Genomic DNA, 25,096 nt, shown 5'->3' with positions numbered 1-25,096 from the left:
TAGTGATATTTTTACTCAGTTTTACAGACACCTGCTTCTCAAGAAACAAAAGAAATATACTTTAAAACAAAAATTAACATAAAGTCATCTGACCAAGTACACATTGCATGACGGAGTTGACAGCTAGCTTAGCTAACATCACGTCCACAGAGCCTACCTTTCGTTGAGCTTCTTTTAAGTGACGATAAAAGCTAGACGTAGTCCCAAGGGTCTGTGAAAACGAAGTACTGCTGAATTTACACGTCGCCATCAGATTTCTTATGATTTATGCAGCGAGATACTATTACTAACGATTAGACAGACATCTGCCGCTCAGAGAAAACCACTGCGCATGTCTTGGAGCGCCGCGTGCGAGTGAAAGGGGAGGCGATGTGTGACAGCGGTAACAGAAACACGTAAAACGTCACGTTATTGCTTGGATTTTAATCAATATGTTTTGCATCCAGCGAAAACAAAGATGTTAATATACTGGCAATTTAGTGATATTTCCACAATTGTGGTCTTGAAATAAAACCCCGGGTCCTCAATGTCCGAGACCGAGACAAGACCGAGATCAAATGCGGTCGAGTCCGAGACCGAGACCATCAAAAAGTGGTCCCGAGACCAAGACCGGTCTGGAGTACTACAACAATACACATTGCACCCACTAAGCCATGTTTCCAGAGTGTGTACATATAGTTCTTTAGTTGGGAAAACCCCCAACATGTTTATGTGTAATTTCATGTAACTGATAAAATGCTGATGGCATTTTCCATTCCGCTTAAAGCTGAAAGTGACGAAGGCACAGAAACCTCCCATATGAGGACATTTCTTACAAAAAAGCATCCATATTCAGCAGTAGCAGAATCACCATGATATGGTGGCCAGGACAGGAAGCGTATCTGCTTGAAAGTATTCAATTTTTCAAGTATCAATAAACAATGAGCATTTTGATTGCCTTGCCTTTCTCTGAAAAATGGGTATAAACATGGATCACATGTTATATTGAGATGTTTATGGTGTTTCACTTTATTGGTTAATATGTCCTGTCATGTTAACACTCATTTTGAGGGAAGATTTGAGCTTCTCACATTTTGACTTTGAAGTTCATGGATGTTGTGGCAATAACATTATCTCACCAGAAATCAATGATGGAAACAAAAAAGGAGCTATTTAATTGTTTCATTTAAAATGCAAACTACTGAATTAAGATATAAGCTGATTTTCATTTTTGTAGTTAAAATGAGCAGACTTTTAAAAGTGGCTTAAGTTTCTAAAAACTTAAAAATTGTATTTAATAGCAAAATTATTAACAAAAGATATTTAAAGATAATCTAATCTCATCTTCAGCAAGCAATGTATGCATCCCCCAATGATGTCCCTATGAAAATGTGATGAATTAAAAGAGATATTTTTGTTTGTTGAAACCTATTTTTGATACCTATTTTATTTACTTGTCGATCTATATTTGATTTGTGGTGAAAAATAAGCCAGAGGTGCATAGTAGAAGTTTTGATTGTACACCCTTTAGGACTCTGTAGTCATCCCGAGAAAGTAATAATTATTGTTCTTAGAAAACTCCACCAGAAAAGGACATTTATTATTTTTAGTATTCAGTAGCTTATTACACATCTGTTGACAAAGTTATGTAGCAAAAGAAATAAGAATATGAGCTGAAATACCACTAAGTTGCAGTCTATATTTAAAGTACACCAATATGTTGCCTGCAAATTGACCTAAACAGTTTTTGGACCATGAAGCTACAGTTGGTAATATGCTATGGTTTCTTTTCATGGGGTTACTGACAACAAGAAAGCACAGGATGAGAGGTTCACCTTTATGCGGGCTTAAGTATCAAATGTCAGATACAAAAACGCATCAAAATTCACCCCTTATCAGTAAATGAACCATAAACTTTCTTTAAAAGTTTGACAAATATGCCGTTTCAAAATGTTAATGAAATAGGTACATTCCATACTTGTCTGGCCTTGCCAGTGCACAACTGCTTTATCAAATAATGAAACCTATACCTTTACCAAAGCAATTTTCTTATGAAGCAGCAGCTTTGATTATTAAAAATTAATGTGTGCTAATTGTCTTTTTTTTTTTTTTTTTTTCAAAGCAGAACTCATTCCTGCCTGACACAAAGTAATTCTTGGCTGAAACCAACAGACAATGCTGCTGCATAAAATATGCTTCTTAGTCAAAAGCATTAGATGTGAGTCATTTTTATCCTGTCAGAACATGAGAGGTTTCTGCACAACTCACCCCACGCATTAGTAATAGGTGGTTTATCTGTGAAAATAAGACAAGGTGGATCATGTTCCAAAGATCCCGTTTCAACAGAACATTTATTTCACTCACAGTGACTGTACCTGCCTAAATTCATGTGGTTTATTCGCATTTGTGGATGTAATAAGAAGGTGTTAATTACTTTCATTTTTAGCTATCTTTTGATGCCAGAAAACATAGTTTTGATGGCAACTGAGCAGATGAGAGTAGTCACACAATTAAATTTAATTATGTTTTTTTCTGAAACCAACTAATATAAACTTCTTTTCTACTGCAAAAATGTATATCCTGTTCAATGTAGAATTTCAACAAGTTAATTTGATTTCCAAGACATGATTTAATGACATAAGGGACACATAGTAGTTTTTTTTTACCCTAATTTTCCATTGACCCAGCTTTACAAAATGATGCTGCCACCAGTATGTTTTACCATAGGGATGGTCAGTATTTGTAGGATTGGAGTCGTGTCACACTCTCTCCAATTTAAAGTTAACAGATTGAACAGAGTTCTCCCTGTGAGATGTTTAAAGCTCATTTTATTGTCCTATAACCCAACAGTTCTTTAAATGCCTTCTTAACTTTCTGAACTGACCTCTCTGCTGTGTTCTTTGGTGTCCGTTATGCTCTCTAATCACCAATGTTTTCCAACAAACTTCTTTCTGTCCTTTACAGAACAGCTGTATTTCCACTTAATTTAAATTTCACATATTTGACTCTAGCTGCTAATTAGATGACATCTGAAGGCAGGCATTGCTAGTGTGATCAGTATAAGACTGAAACAGAAATGCATGTCATAAGTTTTAGATTTGAAAAAAAAAACAAGGTCCTGTATTACATAAATACATAGGTCTGTCATTTTGCAGATAAATTAGTTGTGACATGACAAAATACCCAAACATTCAAGGAGTATGTATTTTTTAAAGGCATTGATAAGGGTAAAATTAAAAGTAGGTTTGTTTTTACTCTACAAAAACCTTGCATTTTAACAAAGCTGTTTACACTTTAGACAGCATTTTATAAGACTTCTACTCAGAAGTTAGAGTGAAAGTTTTAGTTTAGTAGCTTTTCTGCAGAGATTCTGGGTCAGATCCAATTAAATGATCTCAGACCAGACTTGACGTTAGGAAATCCTCAGGATACAGAAATACACAGGAACACAATGAAGGCTTTCAACCAAAAACACTCTATTCTGTTCTCATATCTGCAAGTAAATGAATATCAAATACAGCTGCGCTCAGACAAAAAAAGGCCTTTCCTGGTATGACACAGCGGGGCTGTTTCGACACCTACAACTCGTCCTGTCTCCTTCTCAACACAACTGGCCTTCTCTTTCTGTAATCCCTCAGTATATTAGCCTTAGGGTGTGGACAAACAGCACAGCAGATAATAGGAGGAGGACAGTACTTGTAGCAGCTTGTAATGCCAGTGCTCATGGTGCTCTCCTTCACCTGAACATCAAAGTCCTCACCAGGTAATTGGGTTGTAACTGTCAAGAGTTTGTACAGATACTAAGGGTTTAGTGCTACTTTTTTTATAAAGATTTACTTCTCCATCAAAATCATGAAGCAGTAAGTCTAGAAGTGACTGCTTCTTTACTTGCTCCCAAGTTTTAATTTCAGCTTTGCTCTCTGTGACACGCCTACCTGCGCTGCTCAGACTTGTACAAACAGAAACTTTTCAACAGACCTTCTTGTGAATAATACAACTCCTGCCAGCCTTTACAGCTCCTTGTAAAGACTGTAACCCCTGAATCAAAATGTGAAACTTGCCTTGGGGATGTGCTGAAACTGTGAGAGATGTCTTTTGAACACAAAGCATATTTTAGTAAAGGTGTAAATTATTCATAGGACAACAGGAGGCCTATATTTTTGCTTAAACTGCATGTGCAATACATATATAGCAAATTGAAACATGATCCATTTACACCCATCATACCACAGTGGAGGTAAACTTGCATGTTAACTTAAAAATACGTATTTTAGAAGAATAATTTTGCTTTATAATGTGAAAATAAACCATACCTATTTACCCATCTATTTATAATTATCTATATCTAAGAGACCAAACAATAAAAAATAAAGTTTGAGTCAACCCTAAACCAACAACATTTTGATTTACAATGTAATACAAAATGGCAGTATGCAAATATTTTTGTTAATGGAAATAATGATTTCCTTGAAACTCATTTTCTTTTTGTAGGAAAACATTTGTGCAAGAATATATTCAGAGCTGGAAATAAATGTATTGTACAAGAACAGAAAGAAAGAACAAAATATTTTAAATGTAGTGTGTACTTCAGGATATATCAGAACAATAAAAAGACCTCAGCTAGACTAAAACACACCACAGATTGCAACATTACCAACATTATTAAGAAAAGCAAAACCAAACTGGAAATTTATATGAGAAACTAACTGCACTGTTGTCATAGAGAAGTAGCAACCAGATGCTGCAAAGTAAATGCTATTGATTTACAAGTCATCATCAGTGGAACCACCTCAATTTCTTGCTCTGGACCAAGCAGGTCCAGAGCACAATGTGGGAAGGCCGCATTGTCTTCAATATGGGAAAAGTTAAATGCCTTTTCCAAACAAAGTAAATTTTATTCTGCAGTTTATTATTCTATATGCTAGCTGTTGGTCTCCATAGGATTGAATTTCCCAGGAAATTCAACCCACAGCCGAACCAATGACTACAATCCTCAAAGAAACAACAAAAAAGTTCAAGACCTCTTAGAATGGTCCAGTTTTCTGGCAGGCAAACTGGAAATGAGGGTATAAGAGCAACTTATTTAAAATAGATAAAGGTAAAGCATATTCTCTCTAATAGCATGTCAACATGACTTAGGTTTGTTGCATTTGGATGAATCACACCACATTAGGAACAATCTTCTTTGGACAGGAAAGACCAAATTAAAAGAGTATCTCAGCACAAACACTTTTTTCACCCCAGTATCCAATGTGATAAAGGTTTGATGATATGGTCTTTTATTGTCTTAAATGACTTGGACACCAAGCAGCTAACCATAAGCTACCAACTATGACAATTAATTGTGGAGTTTAGCATAAAACTATCTATTCGACAATTAAAACGTGGCTTAAACATGGGCAATGAACCCAGACACAGCAGGTGAAGAATGCTTGGTTTTCTGCTTGAAAAAGAAAAAAAATAGTTGTATTGGCCTGGTCAAGTCTAAACCTTAACATACCTGTGGAGAAGACCTGCTATCTAATAAGATCATAGAGAAAACAACCCCTAAGAAAACAATGACTCTACAAGATGCTGCATATGTTTTCTTTGAACTGTTTTTACCTGTTTTTGGATCCACGTCAAAATACGTCTTGTGAGATTCCTGCATCTGATAGGAAAGCTTCCCCTCAGAGGACATGTCCAAATCTGTGGCCAACACCTGGATGACTGAGGTCACTTTATCCACCCTTTCCTGGACAGATGCAAAATACACTGGCAGGGAAAGCTCTGGAGCATTGTCGTTAACGTCCAGAACCTCCAGAAAGACGTGAGTCCAGGAGATCAGAGGCTTAGTTCCCAGATCTGTGGCGTAGACAGAGAGCCAGTAATGCTGTACCGTCTCTCGGTCCAGCGCTTCTGCTGTACGAATCACACCTGAAGAGCACGAAAAGATTCAAAACATTATAATCTGTTTTAAGATAAATATTATTTTTTTGTCGTTCTTTTGGGAATAGGAGGGGAAGAGAACTTTTACCATTCTGAGCTAACTAATTTGGACAAAACTGTTTACTTAAAAATTCTTAATTGAAACCTCAGTCCATCAAAAGCCATATGAAGAACTGTCAGTTTAAACTTTAAACTGACTCCACACAGGGTGAGAACTCAAAAAATAAAAAAAAGAAGAAAGAAAACAGGTAATAATTCAGCACTGTTCCACCATGACAGAGAACTCAATTTACCCTGATTTTATCTGAACCCTAAGTGCAGCAGCAGGCTAATGGAATGCAGGGCCGATATGCTGCGGGGTCACCAGGTATCTTCCACACTGATGGAAAAATACCTGAGGAAGCACTGCCCTGTACGACAAGTTTATCAAAAACTCAGAAACAGCATCAGGAAATGGATTGATGTAAAGATCCACTGTGTTTATAAACTTGCTATATTGTACTGGCAATAATATGCAAATGGGATTTCATGTTTGTGGTTATACCTGACTTTGACCTTCAGCCTAGTTGGTAGCAAATGCTGATAAATGTGTCTACGTTTCTCCGCTACATCAACTGTCACTAAAACATTCTCTCTGCAAGCTCTATTAAGATTCTCTTTAGAGATTTCAATCACATCACTTGAACCTCGTCAGGACAAGCAGCAACCTGGAGCTCAGCTTGCAGGTGGACTGTCTTATAATTTCACACCTTTAAGTGATTTGTGCAGTCTGATGATTTTTGAATGTGTAAAAATTACATCTAACATGATAATGAATGGATGAATGGACAGGTGACGTTAACACAATGTGAATCACTGAGCGTGGCAAGCTCTCTTTCTGAGAATTTTCAACCAGTTTTTAAATTTCATTGAAATGAGTCTCTTTAACATTACTTCAGTAGCTGCCACATAAAGTACAAAATATTTGAATATGAATATATGTAAGTACTAAGTTTTATGCTACAGAATAAATAAAAACTGCCCCAAGTTGTATGGAGACCATACAATTGATAGGGATCTGACTGCACGGATTTTACTTGATTGATAGGATTAGTTTTCATCATCTTTTTACAATCAAAATAGTAAAAACAATATTTAACATTTTCTAATGTTCTTGCTCTCCACTGAAGAGGTTGTTGTTGTTGTTAACCGTTAAACTGATCTTCACTACAAAGAAGAAAACCTGACAAAATTAATATAAAATTACCAGATAAAATTGAAAGGTCAACAAAACACTCCAAAAATACTCTTCCATCTCACTGTATTAAGGTGACACAGTTGTATTGTGTACATCATAAACACAGCTGCTAAATGAACAACTGCCTGGGGAAACAATACATGCTGGCTAAACTTCTCATAGTTGAAGAAAAAAAAAAAAGCATTATAATTATTGAAGATGAAAACATTGGAAGACTGTAGCTGGCTTTGATTCTAATCATACAGTGACCTAAAGGCTTAATTTAACTGACAAGCTAATCTCTAAATATTTTTAATGTACATGCATATGCCAGTTGTGATGTTTATGTTGCACTTTCTCATTGCTTTTAAATAGTTTTTCTTTTATCCTGTCTTGCAGACATGGATTACACTGAAGCTTTATGTGGCATCAAACTGCAGCACTTATGTCTGATTTAGTGTTATTAACTAACTTTAAATATCATCACCTTTATAAAATAATGACCTAAGTCATTTTTTGCCTCAAGTGATTTTGGCAAAAAGTAAATAAATAAAAATGCCTTTTGGGAAAAAATGACTTAGGCCATTGTTATACGAAGGTAACGATGTGGATAACATTTGACTAAAGAAACTATTCATAAATATATTGGATTTTCTTATCAATGTGATCTTTGTAAGGAATTCATAGTATACATGTTTCACGCCATTCCATTTTCAATTGATGCTAAAAACAAACTTGACAAAACTAGAGTGTTTCTGGTTACTCTATAAATAAGTTTAACCCCAAACTCAATATGTATTTAAAATTGCAACATATTATTGAAACAGTGGAAGAAAGCTCAATTTATTTACCTGTTTCTTCATCAATAGAGAAAACTCCAAGCCCAGAGCCATCGCTGATATGGTATCTGACCACTGCATCTCGACCCAGATCTTTGTCCGAAGCTGAGACCATTACCACGGATGTCCCCACTGCTGCATCCTCCATCACTGCCGCTTCATACACAAACTCTGTGAACACTGGCTTGTGGAGGTTTTCATTGACATCCAAAACCTCAATTTCCACAAAACAGGACGATGACAAGGAACGAGGGAGGCCGTGGTCCACGGCTTGAACTGTGAGATTATAAGATGGTCGCCTCTCAAAGTCCAGCTCACGTTCCAGGGTCAAAGTTCCAGTAGAGGAGTCGAGATGAAAGATCCCACCCTCTGTGCTCATTAGTCTGTATGTGACAAGACCTCCACTACCTAGGTCTAGGTCTACGGTCTCCACCCAGACGAGCAGAGTTCCCACAGGAACGTCTTCTGCAACTTTTATATGATAGACTTTTGGCACAAATTTAGGTGGGTTGTCATTTATATCCTCCAAAATCACCACCAGGTTAGTGGTAGAGAACAACTGAGGACCAAGTCTGGCTTGATCTGTGGCTCTGATCCAGAGATCATGTCTGGGAGAGTTCTCTCGATCCAATGGACCCGTCACAATCACCTCTCCAGTCAGTTCATCAACTCTGAACGTGTCAGTCGGAGTCAGAAAGGAGTATAGGACATTTCCATTCAAATCTGTGTCAACGTCCACTGCTCTGGCTCTGAAGATAACAGAGTTTTTCTCAGCGTTTTCAGGTACTCGAATCACATATCTGGGCTGATCAAAAACAGGAGGGTTGTCGTTGACATCTACTACGTTTACAGCGAGAAATTTCCAGGCAGATGTTTGTGGTGTTCCCAAGTCGTAAACTGTAATGTTCAGAATGTAAAACTCTTTGGATTCTCTATCCAGGGGGCAAGCTAAACGAAGTTCTCCAGAAAACGTGTCAATAGCAAAACACCCATCTTCATTCCCTGTTGATATTGCATACACCAGCATGCTGTTATAGCCAGAGTCCATGTCTGTGGCCTTGAATTGGAGAATGGTCGAATTAAGTGTGTAGTTCTCAGGAACATCAATTGAACTGGGAATGCTCTTAGCAATTTTGGGAGAATGTCTGTTAGTGATGTGGATATCCGAGAAAGATTCTTCTTCTTGGTTGATTAAAACTGGCTTTATTGACTCTATTAGTTTATCAGTCATCTTTTTAAAAATGCCTGTTTCCAAGCAGCTCACTGTTGCGTTCTCACCTTTGTTTGTGACAGTTACTCTTACAACTGAGACTTCAGAGTGATGCTTTCCATCTGTAGCAACAACTCTCAGGGTAAATGAGCCCTCCTGTGGGGGAATTTGCTTTTTAAGAAAGACTGAACCAGAAATGGAATCAATGCCAAAGATTTGGGCCTCATTTCCTGACTCTATTATGTACTGGAGCTGCTGCAACTCATCTAAATCAATGGCTGAAATATCAGCAAGTATGTGCCCCACTTTTAAATCAAGCGGTATTGTGATGTTGCAGCCGACTCTTTCAAACAGAGGGATGTTATCATTCAAGTTGTTCAGGGTTATTGTCACGGGGCATTCGCTGACCTGACTGAAGGGGCTGCCACTGTCCGAAGCCCAGACTCTTAGGTGATACCGCCGTTTCATAAGTTCATAGTCTAGGTGTTCAGAGGTGGAGATAATGCCTGTAAATGAATCTATTGTGAAAGGTAAAGGTCCAGAGCTCGCAATAGAGTAGGTAACAAAGCCATTTTTACCTGCATCAATATCGAAAGCAGTGACTTTTAGAACGCTGCTGCCAACAGGCATGTTTTCATCCACTGTAGCCTGATATGATGTTTGTCTGAACTGCGGATTGTTATCATTCTCATCAGAAATCTTGACCACAATATGAGTCTCTGCTTCACCATGATTGGCCACCACATCAAATTCATATCGATTTTTCCTCTCGTAGTCAAATTTCTCTGCTGTTATGATAATCCCAGTTTTGGGATGGATTTTAAAATTCAAGCTGTCTGGATTGTTTTTGATGCTGAATGTAACATTTTGATCAAATGAAGTGACAGAAACTTTAGTCACATGAGTTTTAGGAGGGGAAAACTCACTTAAGGTGACAATATAGGTGTCCTCTAGAAATGTTAAAGGCCAATGAGGACCTGCTGGAATGTGAATTCTTGTAATTGGAGACAGAAAGCTTGGAGAGCTCCTATCTTTAGCTTGAAGGGACAAATTCAGCCCAAACGGACTTTGAGACCAAACAATCCTCTTTGTTGAAATCACTTGGAAGTCCATGTTTTGCACACCTGAAGGGATTATCTCAAAACACTGGTGAGGATCCCCATTTACAATATGAAGAGATTCCACGGGCTTGACTCCTGCTTCAACATGGATGCTGATATCTACCTCTCCATCTGCAGACACTTTGGGTTTTGGGGGACGGGTGATGACTGGAAACTCCTTTGGCATCTTTTTTATGTTGACTGTGACGCGAGCAGTGTTTCCAAATTTTTGGATGCCTGATATCTTTTTCGTTCTGTCCTCTGCTAAAACTGTGAGGTCATACCTCTGCATCCGAGTGTGATTGAGCTTCTTGACAAGGGTGACTACGCCTGTGAATGGATCGACAGAAAATGGATGAGCTCTGCTTGTGAAGGAGTAAAAAAATTCAGCATTGGTTCCAATGTCAGCATCTGTTGCGCTGACTTTGACCACACTCGTCTTGAGTGGAGTGCCTTCCATTATATCCACATTGTACGACGCGGGATAGAAAAGCGGCTTTAAGTCGTTAGTGTCGAGCACGTGAATAAACACCTTTGTCTTAGCCTGTAATTCAAAAGTGCTTTCTGTTGCTTCCACTGTGAGAGTGTAGCTGTCTCTGACCTCCCTGTTCAGCAGAGCTGAGTTACTGCTGCGAGTTTTGATCCTAAGGAAGCAGAAATCCCCCACTGATAGAGCCTCTGCTTGGAAGAAGTCTTCATCGTCACCTGCAACGATGTTATATTTGATGTCCCACAATTGGTCTGTCAGTGGAATACCCATCTTCACAGGGATCTCAACATATATCCGCGGGGCAGAGTTTTCATTGATAGTGGCATTGTAAAGATGGTGTGTGAAGCTTAACAGAGAGGTGTCTTTTCCTTTTCCCATTACTCCATGACACTTTGCTACAAGGAGAAATGTCACTAAAGTGAAGAGTGTTGTTCTTGATATTGCCATCTTCAGTACCTCGTTGTCTGACCTCAGACCTGTGAGAAGGAAAAACAGGAGTATTAAAGGATGTATTAAACTTTAAATGAGGAACAAAAGACACTTTGAAGCTAAAACAATGGAGTCCTTTGCTCATGTTTGTATCGACTTGTTCATCTGCACATAATACACTTGTAGTCATAACTAATACCCAGGTTATTATGTATACATGGTACAGAGCCACACAACAGCAGAGAGGAGGCCTGTGGCGTGTTTGACTCGTCCTAACTTGCCCATACAGAAAAACTGTAAAACAAGTAAAACAGAGCAGTGTTTCAGGGCCTTCAAGCTGTGTCAGACAGGTGGCTTCTAGATCCCTTCCTCATAATTGTTCCTTTGAAGAACGAGAAATAGGAAAAAAATAATTGACATGATTCTCTCTAAGCTTCTTCTTTGGCAGAAGGATTTATTGTTCGATGACTTGGTGTCTTGCAGATGACATCAGAGGGTTAAGCAGGGATCTTAATTTAAATGGCTGTACCAGTAACAGCTGACGTGAATCACCAAACTGCTGCATTCATATCATATTCGACGCAAGACTGAAATGTTAGACAAAGACGACTATCAGAACAGTTTATATTGACCCCACTGCATAGTGCTTAATTATTTCTTCAAGACTGTGCTTCTTTTTAATTATTGTTCATAAAGCCAATGATGACTTATAAATGATTAGCCTAGTAAATATCGTTTGTCCGTACAAACGACAAACGTTACAGTTACAGTTAAGTAACTTAATGAAAGAACATTTCCCTGAGCTGAAATTGTAACTTTAAAATATCTCAAGATAAATGAATAAACTGATAAAACTGAAACATGTCTAAGTTATCATCTTTTCCTTCTCTGATGATCTGGTTACTCCGGCCTGAAACCAAAAGGCAGCAGGTAGAGGAGACAGTAAGGCACAGCATTTATTGCATTGTGCTTTGAGATTGTTTCATTGACAAGTACTGGTGACTACCTCCAAAATCTGAATCTTGAAATGTCCCACAGCATTAAACAAATATTAACCTTCTATAATGGTCTTCTGAAAACACCAAACTAAATCAAAATTAAACAAAAATATATGGACTAAACTCTAAGGCCAGGTTGGTGCCACAAAATCCAAAGCTTTATGAAATGAAATGACATCAGACTTTTAAAGTGCTTCTGAGGACAGTGAGAGACACTTTACATAAAATCAGTCATTCCCATTCATGCACACGTTTATATGCCTTAAATCAACTCTTCCAGTTTTCCCAAGAAGAGGAGTCACATATCCAACCAGACTTGCTTTAGGTTTTGAAAAAGCATGTGATAAAAAATAAAATTCAATTGAGGGAAATTTAATCAAATATCATTAGAGTTAAATATTTTCGTATTCAGTCACCTTGAAAAAAGAATGAGTCCAACAAGTAACATGAAGCCAAAAATTAAAAATTAAAGTTTTATGTTTATGATGAGTTTATGTGCAGGTTACAGTGCTTTGCTTTCACTTTCAACCTCTTCATGTCTAATGGTGAGAAAATTAATTCTGACATTTTGCTGTTGTAACTTATCTGTAAAAAAAATCTATGTTTTTCATACCATGATGTTGTTGAAACAATTGCGTAACCGATGCTATCAAAAATCACTGGAACTACGATTAACTTAGATCCAAATGAGATTTTAACATTCCATGGGTGGGTTGATGTTTTTCTTCAGTGCAGGTGCTGCATTTTCTTTCACCACAAAGATATAAAAAAAAATAAAAATCAACACTTGTTTCATGAAGCTAAATGTTAACTCATATTAGGATGTCTAGTTTTACTGTATGCACTTTATTTGTGAACAGCATTGTGGACCCTAATCCACCAAAGTTTTTATTGTATATAACCACAAAATGCCAATGTTAAGAGTTATAGATTTTTAAAATTGTATTGTAATTAACTACTATGACATATTAAGTTTGTTACAGAATCTACTTTTTTGATTAGGTATTATCACGACAACTCTTTTTTTTTTGTCAACAAATGAAAAGAAAGGATACGAGTGTAGGACCAGAGAGGTCCTGAAAAACTAATTTTGTAGTTTCACAAAAAATACAAAAAATAATAAAACGCCATAACAGCAAAACACCACATGAGCAGGAAGAAGTTCAGCTGTCAAAACATTAATTTTGTGAATCTACAAGGTTCTTTTTTTCTATTATTTGCACACAATCAGTTAAAAAGCAGAACAATACTTAGAGCAGATCAAAGATTTACTGACATCAGAGGAATGAAACACAACTCCGTGCATAGTATTCATGGTTAAAGAAAAAGCTACCTGACACCACTCTGATATTGCTGGAGCACCCAGTTATATGAATAAATGTGACAGAAGTAAACAAAGAATGTTTACAAAAACCTGTGTCATATTTTAAACCCGTAATCCATGTGGGATCCGAAAACACTGCTCTGGTACACAATATGCTGAACATGAAGGTGTTTGACTGGCGCTGGTGGTTTCAGTAATGGATTCCAGGTATGTGGGATTTTATCTCGAATCGTTCGGTGACAGGTATTCAGATTATAACCGTCATGGTGCCACTTGGATTTCAGCTTCTATCAAGAGAATCTTGTAAGCTTAGGGAAAATAAGGCATTTCAGATCTACAGCACGGAACTTTTTTCCAGATATTTTGTCTTTTACCACCACTAAGTGTCTTACTCGTACTTTGCAATGTTTGCTTTTACATATGACTTTGTGCTCCATTTCAATGATATAGATTAATGGCATAAATATTCTATGTCATTAAATATACATTGAGACTATATGTAACATATTTTGATGTATATTGTGATGGAAAGCATATTAATTAAGGAAAATTTACAGTATTTGGTAATAAACAGCACCATATTTGAGAGTAAACTAAACCCGATTCAAAACAAGTCTTGTAAAACCGGAATACATTATAAAATACTAAAGGTAGTTTTAATATTAATCTTATTGACTTTTGACGTACAAGTAATGACCAATGGTCCTATACTTCTTGTAATTTAACTTGCCTGATGACAATGCAGACCATTGAATGCTCTTTAGCAACACAATATCACACAGCAGAAATACAAATATTTGTTCAGCTAAAGGTAAATCCTTTAATGAGCAACCAGAGGAGGGTGATTTAAGAAGGAGATGAAGATGGATTACTGTCTGACTACAAACACCGTTCTGTTCAAGTATAATATACCTTATATCAAACACGTAATGAATCCAACAAATCAGCCCTGTTTGCTTTGTCATCCCTGGCTAATAGATGTTTGCTCTCATAAACTGCAAATGGGTTTGGTGTGTGGAAGCCGCCTAGACTGTTCAGAGTCTTTCAAACCACGTAGCTTGACAAAAACAAAACTACTGACTTTCTGTTCTCCTAGTTTTGAGCTTGTCAGTGACTTTCACATCTTTTCATGTTTATTCCTAAAACCTTTCATCAAAAGATACAGCTCTGCAGGGCAGAGGCCTCAGGATGTTACTGTGGTTCAACTCAAACAAACTAACACCTCCCTCCTTCTGTGTGCTCCAGCAATCGACCTGCAGCCACATGTTCGGCTCCAGCTTGCTGGGTCACATTTCGACATCACCCCACATGCCTCCCAGCATAGAAGGGGAACTGTTTTTGCAGCTTTTATTCACCCCATCAACGATCTCTGTCTGTCAGTGAGAGCATGATCAGCTTGTACTTTCTGCTGTGTTGAAACCTACAACAAACTCACACACTGTTAAACACAATGCAGGCAAGTTCTTTGAAGTTTAAAAGCACTTGTTCGGCCAAATATTTTTGACATAGTGGATTACCACCAGCAGGTTCAATATTTTTAATTTTATCTCTCATATCATGTATAGAAAAAGATTCATGATACGCACACATATGCTGGTAGATCTTGCAATCGACCTCTATTTCTATGCAGCTTTTGAAAATAAGGTATATTACGTAATTCTCAATTTTTCGGTTAAACATGATTTCACTGCAAGTTCAGCTTTCATAACATACTGGATGTTATAAGAAGCATCAACAGCTCTGCAGATGACACTCGTCTCTGATGTGAAATAAAAACACTCAAACAGTTAAAGAAGCATGTATCACAATTTAAAATGCTGAAAGCAGATTAATATTCTGCTTCTAAATTCTGAGGTAGCCGTGAACTAGACATTAGGACATTAATCATGGGGTTTCCATTTTATCTGTTATTTATGTGCGTGTTTTCAGTGGGAAGGATGGATACCTATGTAATGCAAGTACACAAAAGATGTATCCTGAAGCATATGGACCTACGTTGTTACACATTTTTATTTTCTATTCTTTTGTTGACTTTTAATGTCTCTTTAAATTTTGATGTATTGTTTTACTGGTTGTAACATTGGAAACTTCTATATACTTTTAAATCTTAATCCTGGAAGTCTACACAGGGACACAGGTTGAAAATTAAATATTGCTAGAAATCTGTGTACATTGGATCAATTTTTTAAGAGGTAATTTTGCATTTATTTGCCCTTGTTAGATGAACAAAAATAATGAAAATAATGGAATAAGACACATGGTATACAATTGTCCCGGGCTATATTACATTGCTTTAAACATTCATTGATTTGTTTTTGACTAGTCCATGTCTTAACTTGGGAATATTTTTTTTATCTGCACAAATGAGGAAATTTCTGTTCCTTAGTTAAATTAATCAATGCACTTTTTCATTTCAAAAGTTGGGTTTTGTCTTGAGTGAATATTAGAATTCAAATTTATCTTGATGCATACGAAATGTTTAATGGTTAAGCCTCATCACCTGCATAAGAGTTCATAAAATTGCAGACTTAATCTTATCAGGTCCTTGTTAGAGAGCACTGGAACATCACATCACTGTATGGCCACCAGGGCAGGTGTTAGCCATTCAGATTATAGTTTGCTCCTGTCATGTCAGTCAAAATTAATTATACTTATGAATTCTGAATTGTCATTACCTCTAAAACTAAAACCCATTTGACTATTTAGTACATAAACACACAAACTTTTCATATTGATGATATTAACCATTTCACTGACATAAATATGTGCTTTTAAGGAAAGAACTATCCTCAAAAGCACATTCCCAGAACATCTAGTCCCTCCAGGTAGCTTTGAGTCTCCCCTTGTTCTCCAGTTTGGACTTGGAAAGAAATCCTGATTAAAGTCAGAATTCTAAGAAAAACATCAGAATTCTAATCTCAGAATTCTGAAGTTTTCCTCAGAATTCTGAGATTAGTCAGAACTCTTCCTTATCCTTATCTTCTTATCCTCTTCCGTACTGATCTGTCTACATTACTCTTACTACAACTAGTGGATAAAACACCAAGAGCCCTCAACTGGTTCACTCTAGGCAGATATTCATGGAGGAGGACTGGTAGGATAAATAATTGATGCCATTCTACAAGTAATCTAATACAGAAGAATAGTTGTTCAGTCTGAAGGTAATACTTCCATTTCATTTTCATTAAATGTGTAAACATTGTACATTTGTTATGAACGTTTAGTGCTTGGCAAAAGCACATTTATTGCTTTCTTTTTTTGAGAATACTTTATAATATCAAGACTTATGATATTTGCCAGGTGTTTAGATGAGTTACAAAAAAAGACACCTGCCTCAGTGTAAAAACTCATTTTTTGTAGAAATAACTTATTTGAATGTCAACGAAATACACCCGGACTGAACTTTTGTCTTTTGTGTGGCTTACTTTTATTATGATTATGATTACTGTTCTGAACCATTTAAGCATCTTACTGTGCTAAAGATGAATTGTTCTTGGACAGTAGCTGTCTGAGAAGCTTGACCTCTTTATACAACTCCAAAGGACATTTGTTTTGTACTGTGGTCCAAAACCTAATGTTTCGGACAGCAATCTTATTTTATTTTCAGTACTAAATAAAAATAAAAACTTGTGTGGCATTTTGGAGTAGAATATATTCAGAAAACAGGTCATCAATGCAAGCTTGTTCTCTCCAGCACAGAGCTTTAGTGCATTCATTGAAAAGGTATCCATTTCCTGTGTGATGACAACCACTTTGATGAGATGAATCAAGCATCTGCATGCCTGCAAGTCTGCCACTGAAAACCCAGAACTCTATGACAAAACTATAAGACGAGAGTAAAGGGTTCGCACCGTACAGCTATCATTATCTCTGTCTGTGTTCTGATACGTGTTGAAATAGTTGATGAATAAAAAACATCATGGTCTTTTTTTTGTCTCTGAAAATGATACAGCATTATATGCCTTTTGCTGCTGCCTGTGCAATTGTGTTCATCACATGAAGTTTGTTCCTGTTTTTTTGGAAAAACAACAAAAAAAAAACAACAAAAGGAACAAAGTGATTACACCCCTGTCTTTTAGAAGAAAGAAGAGAAGACGACTTGTTTCTAACAATATATCAGTAATCACATCAAGAAGCTGCTTTGGATCTGGGTGTTTTAAAAAACGGGGAGGAAAAAACAGATCTGGTGCGTATTTCTATAAAGTCAAATTAAGATTCATCTTTATATCTTATTTCAGTAAAACTTATCTCTCTTTCTCAACTAAAAATATAATATATACAATAACTCTATTGTTTGTTTTTTATACAACACTATAGTTTGTATAGAAATACGGTATTAGAAACTCCACTGATTTCATGCTAACTTTGTGTGGAAAAGTACAGGATACATGCGCACAGCTAAGATACAAGGTTGACTGAATAAGATTTTATCATAGCAGTTTCTTTTTCCTTATTTGCATGCCAGGTGTCTTCCAAATTTGCATGGCAGTTATCAAACAAGGATGAGTTACATTTTCACTACTGGTTGAAGATCATGCGAAGCAGAGCAAAGATGAAGAAGAAGGTGCTTTGGTCAGATGAGTGCCTACGAAATCATCCGCAAAGCTCCATCCCCTCTATCAAACTTAGTAGTAGCTGAATATGAGCAAATGCCACATTTTCATATTTTTATTTGTAAAAAGATGAACTGCTTAGAGTGGATTTTTTTTTTACATGCTAGGAATTACTTTCTGTTTTCCTCTTTAGAAAATGACAGATTTGTTTTTATATGTTATCCCTCATTGTTTTTAGTGCAGTCATTAATGCGTCCTCTTCTGTATTTGCATGATTGTCAAGTTCAATTTCCTTTGTATCTATTATGAAAACAACACCTTTAGGCTTTACACAGGTACAATCCGTGACAGTAATGAATTTGTGATGGAATATTAGGCCACGAGGGACGAGGAGCATTCACCTGGTGTCAGTCTATTGACTATTCACTTTTTTATCAAGATGAAAGAATAAAGCAACATTTTCTTTTGAATACAAAAGATGGGGAATGCTTTTCATCTCTGCTGGGAATCACAGAGAAAAATGACCCCAAACTGTCATTGTAGACAATTAGATGTTACAGTGAGAATTAATGGCAGGCGGTTCCATTCAAATTAGAAATTGTTACAAAAAACAAAAAAAAAAAAAAAAAAAAATCATGCAGATCATCAACATTACAGGCCATGTTCAAGTTCCCTTGTGTCTGGAAAAGTGACACAAGGGAAGAGTGGTTAAGCTACAGCAAACATTAATGATACAAGGAAGAATTTCTAATAAAATTTTTAAATTATTGTTCATTAAATATGTTGCTGATTTGGATCAAAAATATACAAATGTTCACACACACACACACACACACACACACACACATATGTGTGTGTGTGTGTGTGTGTGTGTGTGTGTGTGTGTGTATATATTTCAGCTGAAATATATATATATATATATATATATTTCAGCTGAAGAAATATATATATTTCTTCAGCTGAAAAGAACCTGTCATGATTTCTCTGAATTCCTACATGTAGGTTTAGATGCAAATGATCAGGGGCTGGTTAAACTCACTGCTTTCTTTGGAATAGAGTGGATCATTCTCAGCTGTGTGGGAGAGCCTGATTTAAATCTAACTGCAGGAACTCATGCAACGTACTGTGCCATGAAAAAGTATTTTTCCCATTATAAATTTCATTTTCCTTTTTGCTTAAATAGTTGCCAAAAAACTTAAACATTGGACAAAGATAACTATAGTAAATCTATGAAGAGCCTTCCAAATAATGGGTTTATAAAAGAGCTATAAAGAAGCCTGACCATCTGGAAATATGATCACTCCCCTTGGTAAATCATGAATCAGCTGAATGGCCCCATTTTTCCTCTGACAGCTATGTTCAACTTCATTAGCCAGGCCCAGGCCTGACTTCTGGTAAAACGGCACAATCAAGAACTCAGATGAACAGAATCTACTTGGCGACAAGAAGTAGAACATGAAAAATGTATATATAAAAAAAAACATCTAAAGAAGCTCAAGAACAGGTCAAAAGCAAAGTGATTGACATTTGTCTCACTGGAAAATAAAACAAAGCTATTTCAAAGACTGCTTATGTAGCTCATTTTATGTAAAAACATACAAGGTATTAGAACAAGGTAATAACATTTACCCACACACATCCACAAGCTATAATTGCATACACGCACACCAAGACATGCATGTATTGGTATGCAAGACATGCAAGGCATGAATTTCATTCCATCCAAAGACAAATGCAAATCACAGCTTACCCTGATTTGAAAAAAAAAAAAAAAAAAAAAAACAACATGTAACTAAATTATCATTGCTTATGGATAGCAATAATTTTATAGATGGATACCAAATTAGCATATCTCTTGTATAATGAGGAGCAAGCGATTTAATGCTTTGAGCACAAGTAAAGGATTTTAAATTTGATTCTGGTTTCTACAGGTTGCAAGTCCAAAGTTTTATGTATTATGCTTTGACCTTTCAGTGCCTGTGTTTTATAATAACTGTAAAGCTGAATTTAAAAGGCAGGTGAAGAGGCCGTAACAATAATCCAGGGGCACTTGTGACAAATGTCTGATTTATTCTTTACTCTTGCTTATAAATAACTTTTAGCTTCCTTTTTTGTCTGACAAAAGGCAGATTTAGTAATAAAACTTATATGAATTTTGACATTTAGATTATTACACCAAAGTGTCTTGTATCAACAGGAATGCAGAATAACATCTAAAGCATCATAGACTTCAATTTTCTCTCTTAAAAATCACTGTTCAGGATTAAACAATAAGCAAGAAACAATGTAAAATTTGAGAATGTCAGGGACAAAACCACTCCCTTTGATTCTCACATTTGCCAACAGTCACAATTATGGTAGTTCTGTGATAGTTTGAAGACTCTTTTCTGCTTCAGGAAGATTCACTGTCATTGATGGAACCATGGATTCTTCACTAGAAATGGTTGGTTACAGTCAGCAGTTCACAAACTCAGTCTTGAACACATTTGGGTAATGCAAAATGAGAGTGATGTGGTGCTTCATTGTCTGTGACCTTGAAAAAGCCAATCATTGTCAAAAACCTTGCAATGTTGCTAAATCAAAAATATTCTCACAAAGAAGAGTGGGCCAGAGATCCTCCACAAGGAATTTAAAGACCGATTGCTAGTTATTGCCAACAGTTGAAAACAGTCGTTGGCGCCAAGAGTTGCACAACCAGTTATTAGGTAAAGGGGGCAATTACTTTATGACACCAGGCCAGGAAATGAAATGATCAATTGAAAACAGTTTTTTTTTTTTTATTTACTCAGACTGGCAAGGTCTGATACTAAAAAAACTTATAAAAATTATTTTAAATGAGCTAAAAGTAATTCAACAGTAGTGATGATCCTAAACGGGTTGATTCAAGTAAATATTGGGATTATCCAGATTTTGTCCAACATTCATGTTTTACTTCAGAAAGTTGATGTTTCAGCATATCATTTTCGCCTTTTCAATTGTTTGGGTTAATGCTAATGAGTGCACATTAAACACTGTTCACAGCCATCGTAGTGTGACTCAGTTGGTTCAGCTGAGTGTGTAGTATAATTATTGTAATTATTGTAATTTTTGTGTTCCTAACGACTGCATCGTTACTCCTGGTTGTACAATAATTTGCAAATCAAGCATAAGATAATTGAAGGTACTGATGATTCTGTAAAAACAAACATGCAATGTGCCTGATTATATAAGCACATAAAGAGGTCTTCCTTCTTTTAACCAACAAATAAGTCTTTGGGTGATATTTGGGGGTTAGGGCTGGACAAGTCTCTCTGTCTTGTTATTTGAAAGAAATGCCTTCAAGCACTTTGTTCTCACTTTATTACTTTTTCCTGAATGATTCTTATCAGTTCACAGCTCTGACCTCTGACTTCTGAGCTAATGACTCCAGTTGGCAGTAAGATTTATTCTCCTGTTGACTTTATCAAAAAGATGACATTACAACCACTTTGAAGGCACAATCTTAACCCGTTTAATCCCTTTTTTTGCCCAGCATTACAGGCAGGAAGTAAAGAGGTCTGGTCATGTGACCTTTCACACTACATGGAATTGATGTTGCTTAGAGTAGACACTCTATTATTTGATTTAAAAACTTAAATTAGTTGCTAAAAGTCAAACCAATTATTTTAGAGGTTCAGAAGCTAGAAAAAATGTCTGGCAACAATTGTTGCAGGTGGGATTAAATGGTCAATTTTCCATGCCTGTTTTACTTCAATTAAGGAAATTTGGGTCACGTTTTAACAAAGCAAAATATGTTTTCTGTCTCCACAACCATAAAAACTTAACCATATTGCATAACCTCAAAAGTACCAACACTTTTTTCTCTGTTTTATTTTACTTTCACAGTCAATGCCATTGTTGGAGTTCACTGAGATCAGACTTCTTGGATTAAGTTAGGGCGAGGTTATGATGCTAACCCCTGTCTGGAATTAGAGAGGGGCGTGGCGTTCACTTTACCTCTCTCACACCCACAGTAAGTAAGGCTTTAACTTAATCTTTGAGGTTGTCCTGTAATAAGTCCCTGCTTTTCTGGTCCAAAAGCAGTTAACCAACAGCAGGAGTTTAAGGCATCCAATCAACTCCTGAGCATCTTTACTACTCAATTTAATGTATTTGGTTTTCATATAAATGTTTTTTTTTGTTTTTTTTTAGGTTTGGATGACTCTTATTTTGGATTTCAGTGCCTTCGATTTTCTTCTGCTCTGATAAGCTCTGCATAAAGGAGCAGCAGAATGTTACTGTCGACACAATATCTTATGAACTGTGAAATTGAAAATAGTCCAGGTAGGAAAAGCCTGTCAGGTGCTTCATCATGCTATCTGGATGGCTCAATAAAGTTTTGCAGGTCATACATCAAATCTGAGTCAAATAACCTGTGCAGAAACAAATATGACAGGTTTTAGCATTAACTCTGCTCTTTTATATGAAGCCTTAAGCATATCCTACCAATACAAACTCCAAAGATTAAATGTTTTGAGGACTAGAATAGTTATATTAAGCTCCTGGGTACACACAGTTTTACGAAAGCCAACCAAATGATTCTGATTTCTCAGAATTATGATATGGAATTACTCTCTTTTAGCAATAAGTTAACAAAGAGTTACATTGTCTCTGAAATTCACCACACACACAAGCAGTGGAACAAACCACATAATTTATATAACATTAAGTTTATAAAAATAGAGGACTCTTTTGGGCACTAGATTAAAAATAATAAAAATAGTGATGAAATCATGAGTCAGTAGAAGTCTATCTGGTGATTGCATTATGTTTTCTTAACACTGTGTCATCCTACACACAGTGAAGAGCTGTTAGTCCACCGGAAGCAATAAGGTAAGCATGTCAAAAAACAACTTAAGATTTGAACCTCGTCCTGAACTAGTTACCTTGATCCCAAAGTGGTGTCAGAGATGGATCAGTTTCAGTTTGTAAGAGTGGACACCAAAATGGCTGGTCCATTTGTGACGTTTCTATCACGTTTGACGGCCCAAACTAGAGCAGCATATATAGTTGGTATCCTTTCCGACGATACAATTTTATCTCTGTGTGAAACAGACTGCTGTCTACAGGGTTAGGTCATGCCAAGTGAAGGGTGAGGGGTTGAGTGGAAAGGTCGAAGATGTTCCTTTGAGTTAAACGGACCCCACACACAAATAAGCACCCACGCCCAGTCTTACAACGAAGGCCATAATTACAGAAAGGGTCAAGAAATACCTCTGCAGGATTCCTAGTTCGCTTCCCTGCCATTCATTCTGACAACAGGAGTAGAGCTGGAGTGGACAGGGTAGACGGGTCTAGTTTTAAAATACTGAGGTTTTCACTTGGTTGATTAAATATCTCCAATTTAGACAGAAATACACCTCAAAAGTCCAGCAGGTTCATCTGATGGCGAATCGCTCATTTTACTGCTGGCAGCTTTGTTCATTCTTTTTCTCAAAAAATCCTATCAAACACATTATCAGCCATCAACCAGTTTTAGTTTTCCCTTAAAATCACCTGTGAGGGTAGTAGAAAACTCTTTGTAAACACGCAGTGCTCTGAGCAAGTTAGTTGTAATATTTCAACAATTATTAAAAAATAATGTAAAATTCCATAAGTCAGACTATAACCATGGGCAAGTAATCTAAACTAAATGAAAACTGTGATTTACCTTTATTCTTCAAAAGGCTAAGCAAAGCAACACCTGGATTTTCTTACAAAAGATGTTTGAACAAAAAGAGCAATTTGCATTAGGAACATAATTTGTCGTTATTAAAGTAGTGAGTTGACCATATTTGGAGGTCATCTGAGTGTCCATTCATCACACACACACACCTCCTTCAATGTGTGAATGCAGTGCAAGCAGACCTTGCAGGAAAGTGACAGAAGCCAGAGGGTACACTTTCACCTCAAGACCAAACCAACTTCTGAATTGAAAAAAAGGTTCATCTTGTCCTGTCGCTGCAAAAGATTTGTGCACATGCTCCAATCTGATTGAGCAATTCAGTTTCTCACAAAGTGAACCAGGTGAAAGTTGAAAAACGAAAAGCAAGGAGGAAGACGTTTTAGATGAGTGGAACTGCATGCACTGACTTGCGTAAAGCATGTCAGAGCTCTTTACTGTTCTCATGCAAATGTCAGGTTTAAAATTCCAAGGAAACATATAGTTCTTGGAGTCACCCAAACATGCCAGATAATTCACTGTGATTTTAAAAAAGCATCTTGAAGAGAAACCAACATGTTCGGTTGAGTAACATTTAAAAGGTTTTGCTCCAGTTGTAGAGCAACTTTACTGTTTATACCTCCTCCAGAACAGTGTTTAGTATTACATTACAACTAAATAGCGGAGGCTCTCTTCATAATAAACAGTGTGAATTGGAGTGTAGCAGTAAACTTGCCTGAGGTCCAGTTAGGCGACTCTTCCAGGAATACTTTCTCCCTTGCAAACGCTTCAGGAACTTAAAGAAAACTCTGACAGCATGGTGACAACCAGCATACTCCCACAGAGCTGTAGTGTGCAGTCCATTGAGAAAAAGAAATACACTCATGTGAAGTTGTTCAAGTTGGTGTTAGCTCCTTCAAAGTTGCTGCAATAGAGAGCTACTGAGACATCTCAAAACCTCCCTCAGGATCTCCATCCACTCCACCCACTTTTGACTGTCCCTCCTCTCACACCCTCACACACACGCACACACACACGCACACGCTCCCTCCATGTGCCCAGATTGTGGGCCTCCCGCTTTTCTTGCCTGTGGGCTCAGGCCTTTGGACCAAAGCCAAATTTGTCTTGCTTCTGTGGATGTGTACATACCAGCGCCCGTGCGTGTGTGTGAGTTTATGTTTATAGCATTTCTCACCTTGTAATTCCCCTTTTTCCGACAATTAATGCGTGTGTGTAATAGTTTCTTTACAAGAGGCCCGCTGTATTGCATTATTGCATAATGTGAAAGCGCACTGACCTTGTGTGTGTCTTTACAAGGTTTTTTTGTGTGGTTTTGGGAACTGACGGTCTGACGAGATGCCTCCATCCTTG

General features: G+C 36.9%; 1 protein-coding gene across 1 annotated transcript in view; it reads right to left on the bottom strand.

The window, feature by feature from the left end:
- Window positions 1–24,672, bottom strand: part of fat2 (FAT atypical cadherin 2) — a 102,129-nt gene extending 77,457 nt beyond the window's left edge. The window contains exons 1-3 of the mRNA XM_015036480.1: window positions 24,462–24,672; window positions 7,975–11,238; window positions 5,584–5,895 (exon numbers count right to left, since the gene is read on the bottom strand). Of these exons, the coding sequence (XP_014891966.1) occupies window positions 5,584–5,895; window positions 7,975–11,209 (3,547 nt within the window). The 5' untranslated portion in view covers window positions 11,210–11,238; window positions 24,462–24,672. The remainder of the gene's footprint in view (window positions 1–5,583; window positions 5,896–7,974; window positions 11,239–24,461) is intronic.
- Window positions 24,673–25,096: the final 424 nt, after the last annotated feature.

Source organism: Poecilia latipinna, unplaced genomic scaffold, assembly GCF_001443285.1.
Source record: "Poecilia latipinna isolate Pla-1442-1.1 unplaced genomic scaffold, P_latipinna-1.0 Scaffold370, whole genome shotgun sequence".
Taxonomy (NCBI): domain Eukaryota; kingdom Metazoa; phylum Chordata; class Actinopteri; order Cyprinodontiformes; family Poeciliidae; genus Poecilia; species Poecilia latipinna.
This window is presented reverse-complemented; position numbering and strand designations above follow the sequence as displayed.